We start from the raw sequence: 27134 nt of genomic DNA, 5'->3' as shown, positions 1-27134 counted from the left end.
GAAACAGCCTGTCCTCTTGAGGCACATAGTGTGAACTGCAGATGACACAGATTTGAATAAGCAAATATTAAAGGACACTTTGGTAGTGGATGGGGTCAGAAACATAAGATGACTAGACTATGTTAAAAAGTTTATGATTAAATTAGGCCGTCCTGAATATTATGAAGATCCATACTCTATGCAAAATGTGTCTAGGAAAGACCTAAAAGTAAGTTGCATGCATTACTTGGGCGAAGCGAGAACTACAACTGAATTAAAGAAATAAATGGGCAAGCATATTTTCAAGCATTAGTAACCTCTACGATACAGCCATATATTGCTTTGATCTCTGATGATTATGAAAGGTTTCTCTTGACACGCTTCTGGTTGAACATGTTTTCCTGTACAAAATGATTGGTCGAAAGTTTAATGCGACTTCCCATGTGATGATGTTTCGGTTCAATCGACGTTACATATATTGTTTTTCTGCAAATTTTACTCCATACCGAGTAGGAGATGGATCATTCCTGTGCTTAACAAATTTGGTATTAGACAATGATACCCTGCATTTCTTTAACAGCTAGATGATAATTTTATTATTGTATCTGTCATTGCTTGTTTAAAAAATGTTTTTAGGTCTCGAAAATCAGTTCTGATATGACCCACTTAATTTTATGTCTATTAAATTCTGAAAGCTGCTTTACTAGTTCTGACAAATGCATTGAGATTTTATGGATAACGGTAACAGTTACTGAATAAAGAATTTTTGGTTTGATTTGACTCCATCTTGGTATCAACATTTAATATGAAAAACCTTTCCTAATGCATAGAAATCACCATGTAGACACATTTTCAATTCAGATCATTTAGCACGCTTGCTAAATATACACCGAAAAATTGTATTTCATCTTAATAAATTGATAGTAATACCTCTATCTCACAACACAAAGTCAAAATTGTTTGAATTAATTACAGATGTGTGCTTTTTAAAAAGACTGATTCTTCACTTCACACGGTGGTATTTAAACAAAGTCATTAGTAGAGAACTGACAATATTCCAGCCACTCTACCATAATGAGTTATTATAAATCAACAGATACAAAAGGAGATCCAAAACTGCTTCATTGCATTCCGTCTGCTTTGTGACTAAATATTCAGCTGGAATTCTTAACAAGCATTGGCACCTTTTGAAACTGGACCGGCATTGAAACAAAACATCAACTGACAGAGAGAACAAAAAAAAAACCTTCAGGAACATTATCAATTCAAAGGATAGCGTTGCATATCAAAGCAAAAATACATTCATGAATTTCAATGAATTCGTAGTGTTGAAACTGTAATTGTTGTAATCACGCAACCCAAAAACCAACTCTCTTGTATATTGCAGACCTCACAAAATGAATGACATCAAGTGCTTTAATAATTTCATAACAGCCTTTTTACGTAAATACAGATACTAGCATCTGCAGTAAAATATGTTGTTTCAACAAAGAGAATGTTCAAAAACAGATAGGAAGAATAATTTTGAGCAATTTCTTAATCGAGACAAAATATCAGATATCTCTATCTAGACAAAGAACATAGCAGAAAAAAATGGGATACAAATACATTTTGACTAAGAGAATAGAGTTTCACAAATGTGAGATGAAGATTTTACGAATTTAGGAATAATAATTTGGAGTTAATTATGCCCCCTTGGATTTAGTGACTAAAGAGGGAGCATTAGACAGACTTGTTCTGAATAGGAACTAGAACTTACATACTATTATATTATGTCTTTGGTCCATAAAATATGGAAATGTCTTATGTTGTGAATCTACCTATAAAGAAAATCACATAAAAATGTTTAACACGGTATATCATGCACTTAAATATGTATACTAAACCAATTGATCATAAGAGTAGCATGTTATAATAATAACCAAACAAATTGGGCTCAAAAGATTGGCTTTATCGAATTGCAGTTCACTAGTTAAGTTCCATGCAACTGACCAGACTGGACTTTATCAACATACACATAATGGGTCTATCACCAAAAATAGTCCCTCTTTGGTGAGCACTTATATTAGGCTTCTGCCCACCTTATATGAAAAAATGCACTTTAAATTATGAACTGACGAACAAGTTGACAGATCTATTATTTTAACCCATTAAAAAATACGATCATATTGGAAATCAGCCTACACCCTTTTATTCTTATCCATTGCATCGTACTCAGATAGCGTGAAAGTGATATAAAATATATTCATTCTATTAAATTGCCTGGTAATTGGTATCAGCTGTAGTCATGGTAGCTAAGCAACTAAATCGTAAAGAAGGTACCATAGAGTAGACACAGGACACCATAAATGTGAAATAGAACACAGTGCCTTTTTGTGGCCAAGGTTATGAGACAAACAGATGCAACTTGCCTTTGTAACACCATGCACATTAGTTATCTGACAGTAATAATCCAGACAGGAAGCCCTGATAATCATACAGGTAAATATTATGAAACCATTTGATCAGCACTTGTATTGTAGTCTCATTTCGATTTATAACGTAGAGGAATACATTTTTCATTTTCAGGTCAAAACACCATTATCTGGGTGCCTAATTTATTCAGACATTAACGATTTCGAGTACAAGTCTTCTTCTGTTTTACCGAAGTATTGTGGCAGTCCTTTCGATCTGAGGTATTGCCCTACCAAACACCACATGACCTATGTAGAAAAACAAATAACTCTAACTCTCCAGAGCATTCCCTTAGAGCTCTCCCCTAAAAAGATTGACAACGAATTTCCTTCCATTAATCTTAGTTTTATTGTGTTGGTGTGCCACAAACACTACTCTGGACCATAGAGCGGTCAGGTCTATAGCAGGCTTTCTTTTTTGTTCTTTGTTACTTTCTTCAAGGTAATTGATTAGTCGTACAAGGGAGTTCATCTCATATTTTTGAGGACTTTTCTTACATTACATTACCACTGACAAGTGTACCGCAGAGCAGGCTGTCTCAGTAATTTTCGGATGCAGCACAACCACTGCTCAGGTGCTGAGCCAGCCTGATTGTGTTTTCCTCCTCTTTCATCCTCCATGGTTCTTCCATTTTAAACCTGCAGAGAATTGGGGTGTGACCTCATCAGCCTGCTATCACCTATGTATGAAGCTTTCTACCAGTGTGTGCATTAGCACTGTTTTAGATGTTGGGATTGTTCATGTCTAGTGCTGCAGCCCACCTGTAGAATGATGCTGTTTGGTGCCAGTGTAACAAGCATACTATTCTACTAGGCCTAGACACCTACAAAAGACTGCACAAAGGATGGGGTCATTGGCATTGACATAATTTGAGGTCATAGCAGACCATATATCCATGAAAGTAGCATCTTAGCCCACTGTAAACCTCAGAAACTCCAGAGGATGAGATAGCCACATCGAAGCATATGTCCTGCTATGGGTTTGGTAGTATTGGGCTTCTTTAAAAATGACAATACTTATTAACTTCCAGAGATATTTATTTAAGCACCTTATTCAACACCCTCACAGCTTCAACTAATGCTCTTGGAATCCTTTGACAAGGACATCTCACAACATTCCATAAGTAGCGTCACTGGTCAAAGGAATACCCAGACAATGCAAGTTACCACACATCTTCCCTTTAAACTCATAACACAAATAATTTTTATACAAATGTCTAAAATCTAAAATAATGCTTTTTTAAAGAAATACATATATACTGTACATTAAAAGGTCTAGAACAAAACATAGGGAAAAAAGCAAAATCAAAATCATCAATTGGATATCATTTTCTTACTTTCTCATCTTATCTGACTAGATACAGATGGTATTACAAAACCTTTACACAAAATCTTTCAAATATTTAGGTGCATTGTGAACCCAACATGACCTTCTTAATTGATTGTCCTCCACTTCATTCCTCTTCTTTTTCTGATAGGATATATTCTCATCATTTTCCACCTTACATAGCATCTCTCTTTTACCAGGTAAAGGAACAACGCTATTCAAATTCCAAATTCGTTTATCCTGAGTTTAAACTATATATTTTAACAGTTTGATCACTTTTAGAGAACTTTGAAAATTGCATTCCTCCTGTTGGTGTTAGAATTTTGACCCAATCACCAATCTCCACCTTATTTTCACATACTCGTTTTCTTTAATCATAACTCCTTTTCCTTTCATCACCATTTTCCTGGCACACTGCCTTCCACGTTTCATCACACACATCCTGTCCTCCAACTCATCTAAGAAGGCACCAATTAACTAATAATAATCCTACTTCTGAAAAGCTCAAACTGTATCTTTCTTGTAAACTGATGTGGTGATAAGCAATATGCCAGTACCCTTTCATGCAGTTCTGTTTTCCAACACAAACAAGCCCACCTGGACAACTGCAAAGATTCTTTAATTGTACGATTGAACCTTTCTATGACACTGTTTGTCTCAGGATGATATAACGAGCACCTCTTGTGAATGATCCCCAAACTTCTTAATAATTCCTGCATCTAACGTGAACATGACTGCACACCAATATTGGTCAGAATTGATTCTGGCAAAACCTTCACTCACAAGCACATTATTAAGAAATTTGATTACACTTTTTGTGTTATTGGCATTACTTTGTTATTAAAGATCTCCACAAACGGCTTGTGATCCTTTTTTACAGTGAACTGATTTCCAAAGAGATAACATCTAAATTTCTCTATTGCCCTCTGGACAGCTAAAGCTTCTTCTTCAATCACACTTTAATTTACTTCTGCTCCTTTCAATCATCTGGATGCAAAGTGATCGTTCTTTCCTCTCCATCGACTTCTTGACTCGACACTCCTCCTAAACCCTTTTGGCTTGCAACAGTGGTTATACTACATGTTTTACCTGGTACAAATGCTCTCCAACTGGGGCCTCTCTCAATTTTTCTTTAGTCATTAAAAACTCTCGCTCGCACTCTTCAGCCCAAATACACTCACATTTATTTTTGTTAACTTATTTATGCATTGAGTTTTTTCACCCAACTTCTTAATGAATTGCTCATAATACTCAATCATTCCAAGAAATGACAAAACCTCTTCTTTTTCCTCTGGCCTTTCAAGGCCTGCAACTGGATCCACTAGCTCTATCCTAGGAAATACCCCTTGCTTATTTACAGAATGACCCTAAAATAAATCTCTTCTTTATTGAAACAAAATGTATTTTCTTAGAGGTACCCCATTGTCCTTTAAAATGTTCAATACTGTTTTCACTCTTTCATCATGCTCAGTTTGGTTCAAACCATAAATGAATAGATCATCCTGATGAAAAAGTGTTCCCTGAACATGCATAAGAAGCTTAAACATGACCCTTTGAAACACCAGTGCTGCTGTTACCAAACTTAACGACATTCTCAAAATGTGAATGCTTCCTTTGGAGTGATGAATGCAGTATATTCTTGAGAGTCTTCATGTTATTTGACCTGGTGGTAAGTGGAGGCTAAGTCTAATGTCATGAACAAATTTGCCCATTTTAATGATGATAACATCTCTATGATATTTAGTAAGGGGAACTTGTCTGCCACAACCTCCTTGTTTAGGGATCAGTACGTAATCTGATATCTCAATTACTCTTCTTAGCCACTACAATTGGATGGTTGTATGACATTACAACGCATGCTTTTACCACGCATGCCATTACAACGCAATTTTTACAACGCAAGTCGTTACAACGACTTGCGTTGTGGGGCGCTGGATAGTGGAATAGTTTAATTTTCTATTCCAACTCCAGGCCCCGTGGATAGTAGGGAAGGTGTTGGATAGAAAATTAAACTATTCCATATCCTACAGCGCCCCCCAGCGCAAGTCGTTGTAATGACTCGCGTTGTAATGGTTGCGTTGTAATGGTAGCGGGTGGTAAAAGTTGCGTTGTAAAGGATGTTCCCCAATTGGATATAACCTCTATGTAGATTCCACTGGAGTAATTACACCAGGCCCACACAGCTTGTCCAATTCTTTCTGCACCTCTTGTTTGACACATAGTGCTGTTCTACGGACCTTCACAGTTACTGGCTTATCTTCTTTTTTCAATGTAATACTATGTACATAAGACATCCTAAATTTTCATTAAACACTTCAGGAAAATTTTCTACAAAATCCATTTGTGACGTCTCCACCTGCCTTATCTGTCCCTGTGGAACTGCATTAGGATCTAAGAATACTCCCACCTCTGGTGTGGCCATCTTAAATTTTCATCTACTTGTTCTGCCACATAAATGTTTCCCATTATACTTTTAGTAGGCACAGATATAGTGCTAGAAAATAACCCAACATCTCAATTAACTTCCCTCGATAACCACCTGGTTTTTCATGCATTTTTTCCAACACTTACTTTTTGAGAAAGAGAGCCTGATAAACCTTCTTGGAAATAATAATCAACTTAGAACATGACTCAAATATCCTTCGAAAATATGTTTTCCTCTAATGTTGACCCACCATTTAGGATTACTTCCTGATTTCCCATTAATTTGCAATATAAACACTTCAGACTGCACATGTTGTACTTCCTGAACCATTTTTTCTACACTTTCACTTCTACAACATTTAGTAAAGTTTCCTTTCCTGTTACACTAGTTTAAACTGGCCATTTAACGTTGGACAATATTTACTATTGGCCATGTAACCATGCTGGCCACATCTATAACATTGTCCTATGAACACCCCTTAGTTTCCTTCTGTTCTATCTTGTTTTTCATTTTTTCTTTACTAACATTATGGCTTCTTTCTCCATTGTTTTCATGTTATACTTCTTCAGTTCAGAGACACCCTTCACCATATGTTCTACCCTTTTAGCAACTATTATCACCTCTTGTAGAACTGGCTCATCTTTAAGCCATAACTTTTAACAGATTTCGTCATAATTGTAACACAGTAAAAACTGATCCCTAATCCTTTTTTCAGATTAAGTCCCCAATTTGCAGGTAGAAGCCAATTTTTGTAATTCAGTCATATATTCTTCGACAGTTTAACTTTCTGCTTGCCTCTGTTTGCCAAAATGATACCACTCTAGAATAGTAGATACCCTTGGCCGAAAACGTAGCTCACATTTTTCATGCACACCTCTATGAATTAAGACCCCTTTGTGCATCTCTACAAATCAGGTAAGTTTTCTAATTTTCCTGACCTTCTGTCCCAAGACAATGTAATAACAAAGCCACTATCTTTTCTATTCCTATATTCGAACCACATACTTTAGAATAATTTTCGCCAACCTAAGAGTGGCTTCCCCTGGATTATTCATAAAAAAATGGAGCGGAAGGTGTTATGTTTTCCATCACTGCCTCCAAGATACTTTGGGCCTCATTTATGAGAAGTGATGCATTGCTGCATGAAAGCAGCAATGCGTCACTTCTCAGTGCGCCCTCCTTGCGACATGATTGATGCGTCATATTTACAGTATGACGCATCATGTCGCAAGGAGTTACAGATACGTCAGTATTTCTGACGTATCTGTATGGCGCTAAAGTGATGCATTGCTGGAGTGTGTCACAAAAGTGGCGCAACAGCAAAACACACAAGATGATGGACGGAATGTTGCACAATGGCAAAACATTCACCCCTAGTCACAGATCTGGGTTAAATCCATCGTTATTTTGCTCACCAAGCCACCCCAGTTCAGACATGGCCATACGCAAATCAGTCTTGACCCATCAATAGCCAGAAACAGGTCCTAGGATGCTTGATTCCGGTCCAGGGAAGACATGGCTTGGCAGTTCGGGCTGGACTGTTCCCATGAGGCACAGGGTCAAGGCTGATTTGCATAGGGCCATGTCTGAACTGGGGTGGTGTGGAGTGCAAAAAAACGATGAATTTAGGCCCATATCTCTGTACTGGGGTGAATGTATGACATTTTTCTACATTCTGTCCATCAATTGTTGTTTTTACAAAAGTGACGCAACTCCACCAGTGTGTCCTTTCACATGTGGCAAGCCCCATGTGAAAGGGCTTGTGTCAGTATTACGCCTGCTGTGAGGCAGGCGTAAGATTTTTACGTATTTGAGTCCTAGAAGTGGTGCAGTGAAATCTGGTAGATTTCACTGCATCACTTATATTACCCTTTCTTGCGTGGGAACACCCCCCTGCATACATTATACCTGGTGCAGGTATAATGTAGCGCAGGGGTTTACAAAGTGACGCATCTACCTAGATGCGTCACTTTGTAAATATGGCGCAACAAGGCGCATTTTTTACACTGCTGGTGCGTCACAAAAAGTGATGCACCAGTGGTGCAAAAGTGATGCAAGGAAACCCAAAAACAACCTGCAATCAGTATTAGTGCCTCTAAATGTCTGTTTTACTCAGAAATTCTCTAATGTTCAATTAAAATACCACTAATGTACAATTTGTATCATGTAATAAGCTTAGCTTGTCATAAATATTATCAACTATCACTATCTTTTTACACAAAAAGCATGCTAAGGGGGGACCCAGGGAGAGCCAGGCGCGAGCCGGTCTCTCCCTGGGCAGGTTCGCGCGAGGAACATTCTACAGGTGGGGGGCTGATTAGCAGAGAGGGAAAAGGGGAAGTCAGGCGGGGATTAGTAACTGCGTGGCGGGAGGCGTGAAGGGAGGTTGTTTTGCGCGGTACCTGGGTCATGGAAGAAGCGGCGGAGGTCAGGCGGGCGGTCCAACTCCTCTGTGCAGCAGGGCGGGAGGATTTGTTGATGCCCGGCGTCCCGGAGGAGGCGTGGGTCGGCTTGTCCCGCCCCCCTCGCAAAGCTGCGGAGGGCGTCGCCAGGGCGGTGGAGGCGTGTCTGTCGCCGGGCCCTGAGGACGACGACGACGGCGAGGCGGCCATGTCGGTCGATGGGCCTGGGCTTGTTCTGCATGCCGAGGAGGCAGGACCCCCGCCGTGTGACCCGGGCGCCCTCCAGCAGGTATGTGAAGCCCCTTTTTTACCTGCTTGTTCACGAGGGGCGCCCGGGGGGAGGCGGGGGCGTTCTGCGGGCCGCTTGACACCGCGTCCAGGCGGTCTCGCTGCTGGGTCGTCGGGGAAGCAGCAGGCGGGGCCCAGGCCCAAGCGAGGGCGCAGCGCAGAGCCGCATGGGCGCGCGCACGCCCCCCCCACTGCTGTGGTGTCTCTTGCCCCCCTGTCCTCTTTGCCGCCTTTGCCGGCTGGGGGCCCTCCATGTTTATGGATCAATGGGCAGTGTTACCTGCTCTCACCGGCCGTGTCGGGGCCTGTCTCTGCCCCCCCCCACGTTGTTGGCCCCCCTCACTCGGTTCTCATTGATGCTGGGCACTCCCGGGTTGCGATGCCTTTGCGCCCCCCCCCTGAGGCCCCGCCCCCGGCTCCTGCTGTGGTCCAGGTGGGTGCTACACATGCCACGCCGCATCCCACGGCCCCCGAGGCTGTTGTAACTGGTGCTCCTTGCCCCCGGCCCCCCCCCCCCACCCCTAAGTCCATGACCTTGGGGGGTAAGGGCATGCTGCGCAAAGGGGCGCCCCCGGCCACTGGTCAGTCTCTGTTCCCGGTCCCCAGGGGCTGCCCGGGTGGGCTTCTGGGTGGTCCTGAGGCTGGGTCGGTGGGTGGATTTGGGCTGGCGTCGGGGGGTGAGTGCGGTTCTCATGTTGGGGGTGATGTTTTAGGGGCTGTTTCCTCGTCTGGCTTGAGCGGCCGCAGTTTTCACTCTGCGCCTTCGGCTGGGCGGCTGTTGGCTGTTTCTACGGGCCCGGGAACTGTCCACACGGCTGTTTCCAGTGGTGGGCTTACAGGGGGGCTGTCTGGAGCGGACGGCTCTTCTACAGCTTTCAGTGCACATAGCTTTCAAAACATCGACTGGCAATTTTATGATGGGGGTATTGGTGATGGGGCTATGCCCAGTGGGAGTGAACAGGTTGCATTTTCTGATGAAGCTTTCTGTGGGAGTTTTCGTGATGATGATTTGGAAGAAGGGGAATTGAGAGAGACAGATGTTGGGTTTTTGGCAGCACGGGCCCAGGGGGGTGGGTTAGGGCAACCCGCTGTTTCTCGTGTTTTGCAGGAGTCTCGAGCGGACCTTGCGGGTGTACGAGGGGCAGTGTGGTCTGGACCTTCTCAGCGGGATCGTGGGGCCGTCGCCCAGCAGTCGGAGCAGTTACCGAGAGGTAAGAATGGGTGGTGGTCAGTGTGGCAACCTAGGGAGAGTCTCCCGGTTAAGAGTACAAGATCTGTTGGTACGGGTGATGGGGTTGTGGTTGAGCGAGTCGCTCTGGCACCGAGGCTTGAGCGGCCCGTAATTTCAAATGTGCAACCTAGGGAGAGTCTCCCTGTTAAGAGTACGAGATCTTGTGGTACGGGTGATGGGGTTGTGGTTGAGCGAGTCGCTCTGGCACAGAGGCTTGAGCGGCCCGTATTTTCGAATGTTTCTACTGTACAAGTGGCAAAAGAAGTTTCTATATCGGGGGATGGCGGGGTGGCTGCCACTCGGGTAGCGGAGGATAGTATCCTACCGAAAAAGTTGCCTTATTCTGGGGTGGGGATGCCCTTGGGGTCCCATTTGTCCGAAAAAACGAAGACTCTGATCTGGTCTGGGGCTTTTGTGGATGTTTTTCGACTTCTCCACAGGGATGTCCAGGCAAAAGAAGGGTCGAAAGAGGAGGAATTAGAATTGGCTCGGAGGCCTCGTGTTCCGAGGTCTATAGAGAACTGGACTTCGGCCTTTCTCATTTATGCCAGCGTTTACTGTCAACGTCATCCTGAGAAAGCAATAGACATGTTTAAATATGCAGATGTCATCCGCAAGGCTCACAGTTATTTTGGCGGCTTTGCTTGGTTGTCCTACGATGACGAATTTAGGGCGCGCATGGCCGCTTTCCCTGAGCGTTCGTGGGGTGCGGTTGACTCTGAGTTATGGTTGCAATGGATGGCATCGGCAAACCCTCCTGCTACGACCCACACAGCTAGCGGGCAGCCTGTGTTTTATCGGCCCTTTTCAGCTCGCCCCGCTCAATCTGGGGCGGGGGTTTGGGGCAGAGGTCAATCGGCCGCTTCCGGCACTTGCTGGCATTTTAACAGGGGTTCCTGTAACAGACCCGCTTGCAGGTATAAACATGAGTGTTCGCAGTGTGGAGGGAAGCATGCCCTCACCCAGTGTTTTCCCGGCCAGAGATGGGGTGATCAGGGACGGGGTTCTGGGGGCAGGGGGCAGCAACATCAGTCTGTTTACAAGGGCCCCTACTCCTATTAGGCAGGAGGTTCTCGATCTCTGGCTGGTGGATTATCCGGATTTTGAGGCCGCTAAGATTTTGTCTTGGGGTTTCAAAATTGGGTTTCGGATTGGGTATCAGGGACCCAGGGTGGGCAGGTGGTCGGACAATTTGAAGTCTGCGAAGGAGAGTCCACATGTGGTGCGGAAGAAACTGGATGCAGAGCTTGCGGCTGGTAGGATTGCTGGTCCTTTTGTGGATTGTCCCCTGCCTGACTTGATTGTATCACCCCTGGGTGTGGTGCCCAAGAAGGCGGAAGGGGAGTTTCGTCTTATCCATCACCTGTCCTGGCCCGAGGGTTCATCAATCAATGACTTTATTGATCCAGCTGACTCAACTGTCAATTATGCTTCGGTGGACGATGCCTTGCGGCTCGTGCGCACGGCTGGTGTTGGGGCTTTGCTGGCGAAGAGCGACATTCAGTCGGCTTTCCGGCTATTGCCCATTCATCCTTGGGATTTCAGTCTGTTAGGAATGCATTTTGATGGTAGTTTCTACGTGGATCGGGTGTTGCCCATGGGCTGTTCAGTGTCATGCTCCCTGTTTGAAACTTTCAGTACCTTCCTACAGTGGCGATTCACTTTTGTTAGTGGCCACGCGTTGGTCTGTCATTACCTTGATGATTTTCTTTTCATTGGGGAGGGTTGCTCTGGGCAGTGTCAGTCGGCCTTGCACATCTTTCAGGCTCTAGCGGAGGAATTGGGTGTCCCCTTGGCGCCGGACAAGACAGAGGGTCCCTGTACGTCCCTGACTTTTTTGGGGATCGAAATTGATACTCTGTCTATGATGGCGAGACTGCCTGTGGCTAAAGTGAAGGAAATGTCTGCTTTCATACATCTGGTGTTGGGGGAGCGGAAAGTGGTTTTGAAAACTGTTCAGAAGTTGTTGGGTTATCTCAATTTTGCTTGCCGGGTTGTTCGGGCGGGCAGGACGTTCTGCAGACGTCTGGGTCTGTCCATGTCCGGAGCAAGCCTTCCCCATCATAGGGTGCGCATTACCACCGCTGTGCGTGCCGATTTGACTGTCTGGCTTCGTTTTCTGCAAGACTTTAATGGCGTGTCCTTGTTTTTTGCGGATGAGGACATGGTGTGGCAAGTACAGTTGTTCACTGATGCGTCAGGGGCTCACGGATTCGGAATATTTTGGGAAGGTCGATGGTGCGCGGCCGGCTGGCCGGCGCACTGGAAGGATCAGGGTCGCAGCATTGCGTTTCTGGAGCTCTTCCCGCTGCTGGTTGCTTTGCACCTATGGGGGGATGAGTTTCAGAATCGTTCCGTCTTGTTTCACGTGGACAATTTGGCTGTAGTACACCTTGTCAATCACCAAAAGGCTCGCGATTTGCGGGTTTTGCGGCTCCTGCGCGCATTCATGCTGCGGTGTCTGCAACTGAATATTGTCTTTAAAGCGCGGCATGTTCCTGGTACTTCTAATTGCATCGCTGACTCTTTGTCTCGCTTTCAGTGGTCCGAGTTCCGCAAGTTAGCTCCTGGGGCGGACCTGGCACCAACAGCGATCCCACAGTACGTATGGGACCTGGGGGATTGAGGGTTCACCACTTGGTGGAAAATTCTGTGGCTGAATCCACCAGGCGGGGTTATGTGAAAGCCTGGTCTGAGTTTCTGCAGTTTTGTAATGTTTCGATGGGGCCGTTCAGGGCTGGTTGGTCTGATGAACAATGCATCTTGCAGTTTGTTTTACATCTGGCGGACAAAGGCCTGTCGCCCACTACCATTTCGGGTAAATTGGCTGGGGTTTCTTTTTATGGACAGCTTTGGTGGGGGAGGGATCCGGTTGGGGGGGTGTTGGTTCGTAAATTGTTGAAAGGTTTGGCCAGGCTCCGGGCTGGGGGTCAGCAGCTCCGGCAGCCTGTGACGTTTGAATTGCTCCAGTTGATGTTGCTGGAACTGGAGGTGTGTTGTCATGATGCTTTTGAGTGTGCCAAATTTCGTTTGTGTTTTGTGTGGTTGTTCTTTGGGGCATTTCGGGCATCAGAGTTGCTGGGGTTGCGGGGCAGGGTAGGTATGACCAGCGGTGAGGTGGTGTTGGAAAGTGACAGAGTGCGACTTTGGCTGCGGGCATCCAAAACCGACCAGATGGGGAGGGGTAAGTGGGTGTTCCTTGGTAGGAGTGGGGTCTCTGCATGTTGCCCGGTTGGGGAATGGGAAGTGTTTGTGTCCTCTCCGCATTTTCTCCAGGGGTCCATATTTTGTCATGCAGATGGTAGTCCCATAGTTGCATCTCAATTGTTGGCTGTATTACGCAAGGTCTTGCTGCGTTTGAGGAAGGACCCTGTTCAGTTTGGTACCCATTCCTTCAGAATTGGTGCGGCGACGGAGGCCGCCCGCCTGGGGTGGGACTGGTCCCAGATCAGACGCATTGGTCGTTGGCGTTCCAAGTGTTGTGAAAAGTATGTGAGGAAATAGTGCATTTTTGGCTGGTCTAACATTTCTTTCTCTCCTAGGTCCCTGGCTCTCAGTCGCCGGATGCAAAAGGAGGGTGTGGATACTGGGGCACTCTTTCATTAAAAGAGCAGCTTTAGCCGCTGCCAGCCAGCTTTGTGGGAGATCGCTTGGTCTGAACAGTATGACACATGAAGTCTCATGGCATGGAACAGGGGGAATGCGCTGGGGTGGGCTTTTTCCCGCCTTGGCTGCTTTGGTTTCGCAGTGTTTGGGGGGCCCTCCGGATCTCCTGGTGCTACATTTGGGAGAGAATGACTTGGTTTCTCTCTCTGGGCTGACCTTGTTAAAATTAATGAAGCAGGACCTGGAAATCATCCGAACCACATGGGAGAGCACCATGCTCATATGGACTGAGTTTGTGCCCCGTTTGCACTGGCGTGGGGCACGGACCCATTCTGCCCTGGAAAAGGCTAGACGGAAAGTGAACAGGACAATGCGCCTTTTTTGTCAACATTGGGGGATATACAGTTTGAACCATTATCATTTACAAGTATCTGAACATCATTTATTTTGTGAGGACGGTGTGCATCTCTCAGCTTTGGGCCTCTCTTTTTACCTCCTTGAACTCAGGGACTTGATTAGCAAGGTTCTTCAAGTACAGTTGTGGTGTGCTCCTTCCTTTCCTTTAGGTGGGGCAGGAAAACGCTAAAGGTTTTCCTGGGTGGCGGGTTTTTGTTAGTGGGGGTGGGCAGCCTGGAGCGGGTTGGCCATCCTGAAGGGTAGCGTTGGGTAGGCTAGGGTTAGTAGGCAGGAGTTTGTTCGGGGTTTTGGGATTTAGGTTTCGTAGGCTCACTGTAGAGTTGAATTATGTAAATAATAAATAAATAATGAATATGTTTATGATATTGATGATGCACCTGTCCTAAAATAAAAGTGGCCTTTCTTGCTCCTAAAAGAAGGTGTGGACAATGTTTTCTTGCGCGAGGGGGGACCCAGGGAGAGCCAGGCGCGAGCCGGTCTCTCCCTGGGCAGGTTCGCGCGAGGAACATTCTACAGGTGGGGGGCTGATTAGCAGAGAGGGAAAAGGGGAAGTCAGGCGGGGATTAGTAACTGCGTGGCGGGAGGCGTGAAGGGAGGTTGTTTTGCCCCACCCACCCTCCCTCTTTTTTCTTTTTCTTTATTTATTTCTGGGCTTGTTATTTTGCGGTGCTCTAGGCACTGTTTAGTTTAGGTAGGTTTGCCACTGTTAGGATGGGTGCCTTTGTTCTTTTGTAGGCGGGTTTTTGTTAGTGGGGGTGGGCAGCCTGGAGCGGGTTGGCCATCCTGAAGGGTAGCGTTGGGTAGGCTAGGGTTAGTAGGCAGGAGTTTGTTCGGGGTTTTGGGATTTAGGTTTCGTAGGCTCACTGTAGAGTTGAATTATGTAAATAATAAATAAATAATGAATATGTTTATGATATTGATGATGCACCTGTCCTAAAATAAAAGTGGCCTTTCTTGCTCCTAAAAGAAGGTGTGGACAATGTTTTCTTGCGCGATCGCTGTTGAAAAATTGACATAGTAGGAAGCGTGGCAAACACTGAAAAATAATCCAGGGAAAAATAACTCAAAACTGTTTTACAGGAAACAACATTCAGTAGATGGCGGTATGCCCCATCATAGCAGCACAATGGTCGGTCCTTGCCACAAATATCTGCTCTCGACAGAGAAGTGACAGGAAAAGAAGCTTGAAGCAATTATCCAGTCATCACTGGCTCGACGTAGTGAGACGAGAGCAGACACACTCTTCTTTCAATACACACGCCACATTCTAGATTGTGATAACGCTCCAGAATCGAAAACACTGCACCCAAACAACGAAATGTAAACCTGAAGGGAGCTTCGAATTTAGATATAAACTTCCTCGCTCACAGTACCACAGTCAGCCAGCATAAACTCCCTTCACATGAACTCCGCAGGCAGCAAAATTCTCCAACCGTCGATAGCTTCAACTGTCACTCTTGGAATCCTTTGACGTGGACCTCTCACAACATTCCATAAGTAGCGTCACTGGTCAAAGGAATACTTATTTATTTATTAATGCGTTTTATATAGCGCGGACTTTACCCGAAGGCGTCAGAGCGCTTCACAATAGGAACAGAAAATTACAAGTGAACAAATTACAAAAGCAGACGATAAGTTACATGTGGTAAAAGTGACAATTGTGAGCAAAAACAAAATACACGAGGTAGTAAACAGTGCATTACAGTAGGAAAGAGTGACAAGTGTGCAGGTTACAAGAGAAAACAAAGTACAATTAGAGGTAATATAGTGCAATATATGCTAGACACAGAGGCACAAGAACAAACCCAGAGCATGCAAGATACCACAGGGTTGTTCCCTCCTTTAATATCTATAAGGCTGAATGAATCTTACTTAATTAGTCCCTGGTCCATTTCTGTAAAGTTTAAGAAATCCCTTCACATAAAGGAGCTTTCCCCCTTTTCCTAAAGTCCTTAGCAAATCAGCGCAAGTGTTTCTTCTACATTTCATGAGTCAGTGCATCAAAATCCAAAACTGTATTGTACCAGAGAAAACGATGCCAACATTCCATCTACAGTTTGTAGTTCAAATAGAGTTTTTCAAAATCTAACTGCAAAGAGAGGAAATGCACCAGAAAATTAAGCTTTAACTTTTTAACATAGCATTTAAAAGAAACTGTCCACTGTGTCTATTGTGACCTTACATTTTGTGATGCAGAAACAACACTGTGATAAACATGATATATTTGTACATATAAAATGTTATTATTTGTCATTACTTAAAAGCCCCAATAGGCCAATGTATTTATATCATGGTAGTGCGCACATACTGCTTCTAGCATCTGATTTGACCTACCAGTCCTTCCTTCCTGCTTCAGGGTGAAGCCCTCCTCCTTTGTGAGATGTCACAGCCCCCACACATTTGTAATCAGCAATTGACCGCTGACCATCAGTCTCGGGGCCTTATTTATGAGGCCATGGTTCACTTTTACGCCGCCGGTGCGTCACTTTGTGTGAGGCACCAGTGGCGTAAAAAATGTGCCTTGTTGCACCATATTTACAAAGTGACGCATCTAGGTAGATGCATCACTTTGTAAACCCCTGCGCCACATTATACCTGCACCAGGTATAATGTATGCAGGGGGGGGGGGCGTTCCGGGGCAAGAAAGGGTCATAGAAGTGACGCAGTGAAATCTATAAGATTTCACTGCGCCACTTCTAGGATGCAAATGTGTCAATATCTTACGCCTGCCTCACAGCAGGCGTAAGACTGACGCAGGCCCTTTCACAAGGGGCTTGCCTTATGTGAAAGGACACATTGCTGGAGTTGCGTCACTTTTGTGACACACTCCAGCAATGCGTCACTTTTGCGCCATACAGATACTTCAGAAATACTGACGTATCTGTAGCTCCTTGTGACAGGATGCGTCATATTATAAATATGACGCATCAATCATGTCGCAAGGAGTGTGCACTGAGAAGTGACGCATCGCTGCTTTCACACAGCGATGCGTCACTTCTCATAAATGAGTCCCTCGGTCTTTCAGGATTCCGGGGAGGAGGGAGATCACTTCCTCCTCCTGGTATGTAAAAAGACGCCAGGCCAATCCAGAGCACGGGTTTTGCTGCATCCAGCTAGGACTTGGGGGAGGGGTGCGTATTTGTTCCACTTTCGCCCCAATATTCTTATTCCGATAGCTCTTACGACCCTTTCCCTTTATTCCTTGTGTTGACGTGCACATGCAGACCCATCACGTGGCAACCCAGCGAATGCTTCACAACATGTGCTTCTGCAGCATGTGCTGTTAGCTGAACATTGTGGCAGGAAGGTTCTAAGTCATCTGCTAAAATCCAGATAAAGCCAGAACATCTTAAAAATTCACAGTTATATTTACACCACGTCAATGCTCCATTATAGCTCCTTGTTAAAAATTACCTGAAAACAAAACTAATATGTTTACCCATGCAGGGCCTTTTTAACTGCGGTAATAAACTTTACTATAGAAATTGCAATATCCATATAACGCATGTCAGTAAGAAGTTCTATGGCTTGCGCTCGTTTCCTACTCCCATATTTAAAAAATAATGGACTTAAAATTAATTTCTGCAAGGTTAACACTGTTAAGCAGTCCACTAAGATGTGCAAAATATCACATTTTGTACTCAACTCACATTTACAATTCCCTCCGAATTGAAACATTTCCATTTTTATTTTGTCATTTGTATAACAGGGATTAACTCCAATCCTTATTCTTAGCATATCACACCGAAGCCCACGATTTGGTAATATATCCAGATACAGAAACCAGGCTTTATTTTGACAGGAATTTAACATAAATGACCCTGACATTTCCCCCTCAAATACTGCCAGTCATATTCCTGAGACAGAGCCTTACCTAAAGCCCTCAGCTCGCACTTTTAGGCCTATACTTGTAAATCCTGTGGGCATACCCTCACCTTCATATCCCCATATATAGTCTTCTAGTTGTTTCTAACACCTTTGGCCCATTTCTGTTCACTTTGCTGAATCTCATTTTTACACCATTGGGAGATTTTCTGTTCCTCCCCTGAGCCCAAATGTTGCCAGAATCTTATCAGTGCCACCTGGGCCAGTATATTCCACAATGTCATTCCTGTCTCCATTCTTACAGCCTGAATCATGGAGCAAGCTGGTAGGGACATTAAGGTCTTTAGACATTTCTCTCCCCCAGCATCCAACCTGCTTTAGCCACTGATACAAAGCAATTCAGTTCTGTATTGTATTTGTGGGGGTATCATGGCCACAAAAGCTGTTAAAACAGGTCTGTGCGAAATCTCACCCTATACTCAATTCATTTTTCAAGCCACTCACCCAGGCAAGGGCCCTTGCCTTCAGGGCCTCCATATGGGTATGCTAATTCAGGGACCTCTCAAACCAGACCCCTAGATACTTATGTTCATTAACTATTTCCAATTCTGTGGGGCCCAAATACCAACTAAACTTTACTACATTTTTAATAAAGCACAACACCTTGGTTTTATCCATATTTCCAGTTATTTTTTAATAGCTACATTATTCCCTTAACGCATTCAGTTTTCTATGCAGCCCGTCTCAGCCTGATCTATAATTACAAGATCGTCTGCATAAAAAGGTATGATATATGTTTGCGATTCATTCTGGGATTAGTACCTCTAGCAACTACCAAGGCAGATGGCCACTCAGCTACAAATATGGATAAGAGTAGTGGTGCCAAAGTGCATTCCTGTATTAATCCATTATTAATTGCTATTTTCTGTGTCAACGTCCCCTCCGTATCCATAATGACCTCGGCCCCATTATGCCTATGTAACTCCGGGATTAAGACAAATTTTTCCTTTGGGATATCACATTTTATCAAGGTTTCCCATAAGCAGTTCATTTCTACCAGATTGAATGCAGCACGGAAATCTACGAAACAGCAGAACAAACTGCCTCTCTGCTCAACTGATTTCCATGCAATGGACCAGAGAGCAAAACAGTGATCAATTGTTGAGTGATACTCCTGAAACACCCCGTGTTCTGAGGGCAAAATTAGTTTCGAGCCAACCCATTCCCTCAATATTCTCAAAATAGTTTTTGCGAATACTTTTTCTACCACATCTAAAAGGTTAATCAACCTATAAGTTTTATGGGACCGTTATGTCTCCTCTCTTATGGATGAGTCTGATCATAGCGCCTCCCCAGCTATCAGAAATCTGACCTGTGTCTAATATGACAGAGAACATCCAAAATATAAACTCTACCCACTACTCCGATCAAGTCATTATTATGATGGCAGGTAGGTTATCAGGTTCAGTTGCTCGAGTCAAGGCTAGATTCAATATAATACATTTTTATATTACCTACTATGAAATGGGATCTGTTGTCATCATCCACCCATTTCCAGGTAATTATACTTCTTTTCACTGACTCTACCTTCTTACCATATATTTCCTCCAAATACTCCTCCCATGCAACTTCATCCACCTCACAATTCATTGATCACTGTGTTTTACCTGAACCTTCCTGTACTAATTTCCAAAACATTCTTGTATTTATTGTTTCTATTGCTTTTAGTAAGTTTCCCCAACATTTCTCTTTATTTTCTGATATCTAATAGGTGTGTTAAACACTTTCCTTATCTTGACAAGGGTATTATAATGTTCAATATCATATCACAACGTTCTTTAAGGCTTTTTTCACTTTTCCGTATCAGCACCTTTAATTTTCTTTAATACTCACTGAACCAATCCTTTCTTTTTCCACAGTGACTCTAGTTCTTCTTATCTCTGATCTCTTTTCCTTTTAAATCAAGCCTAAAACAGTGAACTAGTTGGCTGATTGTATATTCATACCACTCTAGATTCATTGCACAGTTATTTTCCAGTTTTAGGCTCTATTGGAAATTAGTTTTTTTCACCATGCATTGATCTGTCATTCCAGTGCTAAGGCGCTATGGTTATTCCATTTGAAAGGTGATTACTGTATCTCGCAGAGTTCTTTAACCTCAAATTATTTCTAACTTTAGTGAATCATGATCACTTCCTTCTTCTCGAGTTACCCGAAACCCCTTTATTTTATATAAATTCCAGGCGTCTAAGTCTGTTAGCACCAGTTCATGCTCTGGTTCCCAGCCTTAAGAATACATTAATTTAGCTCTGTTAATTGTACCATGTCATTACTACAAAAATATTATATATATATATATATATATATATATATATATATATATATATATATATATATATATATATATATATATATATATATATATATATTTATATATATATATATATATATATTCTCATTTCTCACAGTTCTTTGTTCCAATTCCAACAAAGACAGAAAACACCCATTGGAAAATAAAAAGCTCAAAGTAGCGCAGCAGATTCTGGAGAAATAAGTGAGAAGAATCAACCCTCCTAATGATAACAGTTCTCACTAATGGGAAATATTTTCTAGACAGTGTAATCTTATTCACATTCCTGTACTCTGTCACATAGAGTATGTGTCCCATCACTGGAAAGAAGATGCTTTCTTTGGGTACCAGTTCCTCAATGGCGTTGATCCAATGATGATAAAGAAGTGCAACAAAATCCCGGACAACTTCCCAGTGACGGGCAGCATGGTGGCATACATCCTGGGGCCAAAGACAAACCTTGCAGCTCAGTTACAGGTATGTATAAGACCTGCAAACTGATGTATGAATAACATGCATTCAGCTGGAGGCTCCACCAGCTCTTTTGTTTCTAGGTCTGGCTTGATAGTGCAACTGTCTGCAAGAGCTATTGTCACTAGGTCTTAAACCTGCACATAGAGTAGAGTTGATCTCTTCCCAGATGAATGTTTCTTTCTCTCCTCGTGTTTTTGGCTGTTTAGTGTAATGCATGGCGCGTTTGCATTGTGATCCATGACCTACTACATCACATCTCACAGGTACATATAAGGATAGCAAATGACATTTTTTTCTCACTGCAGAGAACTGTTCAAGTGTAGCACATGCAGCAGTAGAGCACGCTTTTTTCACACACATAGCTCAATACAGCACAGGCAATAGCAGTAAAGTTATACATACACACAGACAAGCGCAGTGGATGCAGAAATTATGAAATTTAATATAGCTAGAAATATAAAAAAATATTGTTACTTTCTGGACTATCAGAATGTCAAGAGGCAGACCTACTAACTTTGCCAATGTTTGTTTTAGATTTTCATAAGATAAATGTTAGTTACTGAACCACCCTTTCTCGGGGTGTTGCAGCCTATGTGAATCATTATTGAATTTCAGATCTCTAGGTGTGTATTGGTAGATTGAGTGTGTTGCATACGTTTCACTTTAGACCTGACCAACATTTTGTAGCTCTTAATGTAAACTAGTATTTGTTTAGGGTGCAGATATCATTTGTTTAGTATTTTGGCCAGGAGGGGTTGCAGGCCGGAACCAATCTGAGTGGTTTGAGAGGTCTAGGTGAGTGTTGTCCTCTTGTGGGTAGAGGTGGGTTATGCATGAGTGCTGGAGATGTGCCCAGCTTAGGTTGCATTGGCTCAGCATTCTAGAGTGGTTGAGGTGTTAAATCTGTATGCAGCACAGGTGTCTGAGAAATTATATAGGAGACTAGAGAGGTGTGTGGGTAGGATGCCCTCTGCAAGGAGTTTGGCCTGATAAGTGAGGAATATAGTTGTTTTCCAACCATACATTTGTTGGGTTTGTTGATGCTGCTAATCATGATAAGATTGGAAAGAACTGTAACTAAAATAGAGCTTGCTGCCCATACCTGTCCTTGCCTTGAGCAGCAATCTGAGCATAAATTGGCCAGATTAATTTGTATAATCTTTCTAAAGTTGGATATAAGTAGCTCACAATTTGGGAACAGTGCTAAAATGCCCTGTTGGATAGCCCAAGGCTCAAAATTCAATCACAAAATTGTTAACAGAGTACTGCAAAATCTGGGTGCCAGACAAACCAAACAGGTGTGTCACAAAGAGCTTCCTTTCCAGATTTAGGCTCCCACATTCAGTTGTCATGGAGTGGGTCTTTTGGACAGCACATCCTTTTATTGCCATATTTTACTAGAGTTCAAAGATGGCCACCACAGTCTAGGTAATGCTTGTTTATATTTGCAATGTGACTCTCATGTGGATGGTTCCATGGATTGGGAATTATATACCAAACATTCACGATTTTGGCTTCCATCTTTGAAATATTGAACATTGCTTAAAAATTCTATTCAATATGAATGGCATGAATTCAGTATTTTAAGATATAAATGTTTTGAGTGACTAAATGTAATGAACCATATAGATACCGCATGCCTATGTCTATCGACCTTACTTGGCCAGTTTTAAAATTTGCCCTAGTCTGACCACAAGTAATGCATGCTAGGTTTTTGTCCCTGACACTGGAGTCTGTTTCAGAACAATTAAACACTACTAGGTTGCCTGATGACATGCCTATGAGGAGGCAGCTATAGCACTTATTACTTGACTTGTCTCAGAGGTACCTATTAAAGCTCTTTAGTGACTGATACCAAGTTTCTGATGCTGGTCGGCCCTTTTTCCCTATCAAAGCACTGAAGGTGAGATGCTCTGCATCCTCTTGTGTCTACTGCCTGTGACTGATTATGTAGCACTAGAGTTATACGGCCTTTTAGTCCTGTAACATGCTTCTATTCAGCCTTCAAAATTACAATCTTTAACCATAGTCTTTTTCATGCCTTTTTTGGTATTCGTCCAGGGACATAACATGCTCTATGTTTCTGTGCCAGTCATCTGAACGATCTAGCTCTGTCAAGTCCCTGTGTTAGCATGAGAGGACAGGTTCCATTTCCCCATGTACACTCCAGACCTCATGGATGCATGTGGTATTTCTATAGTGCATACCTAGCCAAAAGGCAGCAGAGCGCTGCACATGATTAAAAGGCAATCTTGGAGTCAACGAGTAATGGGAGAGGAAGTTCTGATGTGGACGGTTAATGCATTGTGATGTAGTGTTCTTTAAAGATGGGAATGTTTGTTGCCTTCCTAAATTGGAACAGCATTGGGGCAGTCCAACCAAAAATGCAGTGATGATATTCCAAACCTTGGCTGCATAGATAACAAATCTTTGTATTGTTTTTTCGTTTTTATACTGGGTCTGCAGTTTGATGGTGTCCTAACTGCAGGTGTGTCATGAACCACCATATATGGTGAGCTTATCTGCATGATAAGCAGGGGTGCCAGTCATAATGGCTTTGTAAATGATGTGGTTAGTTTTGAAAATGGCGTGGGCTGGCAAGTGGAGCCAATGAAGTGCTTTCATGATGGGGGTGGTGTAGTCCTTTTTATTCAGTGCCTTGGATCAGATGTACTGTGACATGTAGGATGCCTCTAAGGGGTGTTACTGTGGGGGCTTGGAGGCCATGGAGTAGGCTACTACCACCATCCAGATGTGAGAGTAGAAGGGCTTGAATATCCACTCTGAAGTTGCTTTCTGGAAGAAACAGTTTCTCTTATGCTAGAGAGAGGTGCTACCAGACTGTCTGGTTTTTTTTCGGTGAGGGTAAGCTTGGTGTCTAGAGTGCATACAAGTGAATTGCCATTCAACAAGCTGGCAAGGTTCATGTCATTGAGTCTGGTATGTACTGCATCTTGTTTATTATTCTTGGCAAATAACAGAAATTCTGTCTTGGTTGGATTGAGCTTCAGGTAGGATCTGGACAACCATATCAATGTGATGTATAGGCAGTGTTTGAGGTTATGGGTGTATGAAGCAGAGGAATCTTTAAAGTAGACCTGTGTTTTATCGGTATATTGGTGAATCATGGCGCTGTTTGAGTAGAGCACCAAATGGTTCCATGTAAATGTTAAAGATGATAGATTATAGTATGAAACCTTGGGCCTCCTCGGGTGATGGGGAGCTTTTGTGACCTGAGGTGTCCATGTGAACAAACTGATGTTGGCTTGAAAGGTAGATAGAGAACCAGTGCCGGACTTTGCCGGTGATTCCCATTTACGACCCAAGGGTGTGCAATAGGGTGGAATGGTCAGCTGTGTCTAGGGCAGCTGAGATCTCCAGCAACAGCTGGAGACAGGGTTAATCTTCATCTTTGATCAAGAGGGCAAGATCTACGATGTGTGGGTGTACCTTGTAGTATCCATTCAGCAGCATGATCTGAAGCTGGATGGGGGGGATAGTTATAATTAATATGATTGTAGAGATGAACATAGACTGCTTTTTTAATGATATTGCTGATTATTGGTAGGTGAGTGATGGGCCGTTAGTTGGCAAGGGCACCTGTGTCTAGTGTAGGTTTCTTTAAATGTGGGAGAATCTGGCCTGTCTTGAGAACTTCCGAGTTAAGGGAGCATTGACAATTGTAAGTAGGGGTAAGAGCATCCCCAGAGAGCTTTGAAAGATGATCATACATCATCATAAGAAGTGCCTTTGAAGGAGTCAAGAATGTCAGTCGGATCTCAGAGAGCTATGGATGTAAAGGCTGACCATTGTGAAATTCTCCAGGAAGAGTGGGTGTACACGATGAAGCAGGCTTTGTATCATTGATGGGCTGATTAATTTTTTTGTATTTATTCACTGTGTCGACGTTGATGGCATTGAACTTTTCTATGTTGAATAACTCAGTCCAGCAGGCAGTTGATGCGATGCATGTCTTCATCAGCATTCTTGTTCTGTTTGGGGCTTCATTGATGGTGATGGTATATTATTTTGTCTTGGCTGATATGATGAGCTCTCTGTATGTTGCATGAAGGGACTTCAGTATCAAGAGGTCCTTGGACGTTCTAGTTTTTTTTGTATTTTCTTTCCTGTCTGCAGATGGGTTGTTTCTCAACAGCATCTTTAGAATACCAGGTGCTGAATACTTTGATGTAATTGGGGTGTGGATGTTCTCATAGATTTCCAAAACAATGTTGCTGTTGTTTAGAACAGTGTTTACATCAGACATGGCATTGATGGGGTGAAAAATGTGTTCAAGCATGTCTTTGGACAAAGTGCTCAAAGGATCTGAAAGTTTGGTCTTCTCTTTTGTGTTTGATCTTGAATTATAAGTAGTACATTGAGCAGGAAGAGGGGGGTGGCAAAGTGGCCGGTCCATTCCAAGGGCATACATGGTTTGCTTTGGACTGTTGGTGATGTTGAGAAGTTAAGGTTGAGAATGTGGTCTGTTTATTGTATTGGTTGTGTGACACACATAACCATGTTGTGTCTTGATGAGGGTGTTTTTTTAGCTTATATTTTCTGAGAGGTTGAGGTCGCTCAATAGGGTGGTGTGGGTGTGTCAGAAGGACGAGATAGTGAGGTGATCAGCATTCATCAATTTAGTCTTTGTTCTACCCAGTATTTTCATATACTGTAAGAATTAGTTGTGTACACAAGTCTTGCCGTCAGTTAAATCAGGCAAACCTTGTGCTTATAATCTTCTTTCTTGGCTTGAGATTTCTGGAAAGCCACGGTGATAAATTTGTGAATAGGCCACATACTTCACTCTCTCTCAGGACAATAGACATCCTGAGCATTAGTACCTTGATATTTACCCTGCCTCCAGTTTGAAAGGCATCTGTCATGAGATTTTCCTGCTCAATGACCTGCTGTGATAAACGATAGGCTGCTTGCTTCTGGTTTCTCTCTCAACAGCCTCTTTAAAGGGAGAGTAGGGTATTTTGCCTCCTGCTTCTCTTTTGAGTACTTGAATTCACAAGGTAATTACACCATTGGTTACATCCATTTGCAAATGCAGAACTCGGAGGGCTGGGAGCAACTGGAAGGGGTGTCTTTATCTTTACCTTTTAATCCTAACTTAGTTGGAAGGGATAGACATTTGGGAGGAGTTATGTGGTAGGAAGAGAGACTCTTTGCCAAGGCTCTCACCTGCTATTTTTCTAAGCTGTAGAACAAGGCCTTGTAGGATGACATTTATATGTATTCACAGCAATTGTGTTATACTTTTGAGAAAGGAAGTGGATTTTGCTAGGATGTAAATCATTGAGCAAATCACTAGTGGGTAGACTCTATACAACAGTGATCCCACCACTCTCACATTAAAGTGCTGCTGGAATAGAAAAAGTACCTAAATGGTTATCTAGAATGACAAATTCACCTATGGTACAATAATACACTTGAGTATCACTGGACATCGTATTTTATGTATATGGGTTGTACTTAAGCAAATCAATACATCCCTCCTAATCTTATACTGGTTGAGTAGACAAAAGAAATATAACCAAATGTCAACTTATTAGAAAGTTCTCTATTCAACTTTTATTTTACATCTTGTACAGTTCATGCATTTAAATTCCTCAAATTCTGCACTGTCCTTGTTAATATAATAATTTGGCCAATGAGACATCCTGTCCTATAACTTGAAAATGGCCCGCCTGTAGATAGTTCAGAAAATAATAAAATCACCAGTTTGTGTAGTAGCGATAAGTTCTTCCAATATTTATTGGGGATTTCAGTTACTTTCCTCTTTAGTCTTCCATGGTGGACTTCGTATTACATATGTTTGATGAGTTTCCATCTGCTCATTTTCTGTCACCTCAGGACTCAACAACATAGTGTGTGAACATTATATCTACTACAGTAATGCATGCAGCAAGTGCCTCAGATGGCCTCAGGGGCCCACTGCCACAATGGTAAATCAGGTAGATCTGTTGTGTGCTCTCAATGGTGAACATTAGTGCTCTTTTAAAACAAGAAAAGATGTGATGGAAGGTTGTGATTAGATTCTTGTATGTGTGTCAAACCCACATCTCAGTAGTAAAATCCATCTGTGTTCTGGACAAGAGGCTAGCGTGCTGCTATTTTATGTGTGCCTAACCGTTACTTCTAAGTGTCCCCCCATGTGTGAGATACACTGAGCGAACAGGACATCTTGGGTAACATGTCAGGTTGTGAGATGTTTGCCCAGACCTGAGATTACTTTTACTATTGAGACGCAGGCTTGACACAAATACAACTCTGTAAACGTCTGTCAAATTTCAATCATGAATGCCTGAGGAAAGTGTGAGTCCTCTCAGTAGCCAATGTGCCACCCTG

At 43.0% G+C, this 27134-nt stretch overlaps 1 protein-coding gene across 2 annotated transcripts in view; it reads left to right on the top strand.

Annotated features, from left to right (window-relative positions):
- Positions 1-27134, top strand: part of LOC144798489 (hydroperoxide isomerase ALOXE3-like) — a 228390-nt gene that overhangs the window by 161802 nt on the left and 39454 nt on the right. For both annotated transcript variants that reach the window (XM_078669390.1, XM_078669391.1), the window contains exon 6: positions 20608-20780. In XM_078669390.1, the coding sequence (XP_078525516.1) occupies positions 20608-20780 (173 nt within the window). The remainder of the gene's footprint in view (positions 1-20607; positions 20781-27134) is intronic.

This window comes from Lissotriton helveticus, chromosome 12, assembly GCF_964261635.1.
Source record: "Lissotriton helveticus chromosome 12, aLisHel1.1, whole genome shotgun sequence".
Classification (NCBI taxonomy): domain Eukaryota; kingdom Metazoa; phylum Chordata; class Amphibia; order Caudata; family Salamandridae; genus Lissotriton; species Lissotriton helveticus.
This window is presented reverse-complemented; position numbering and strand designations above follow the sequence as displayed.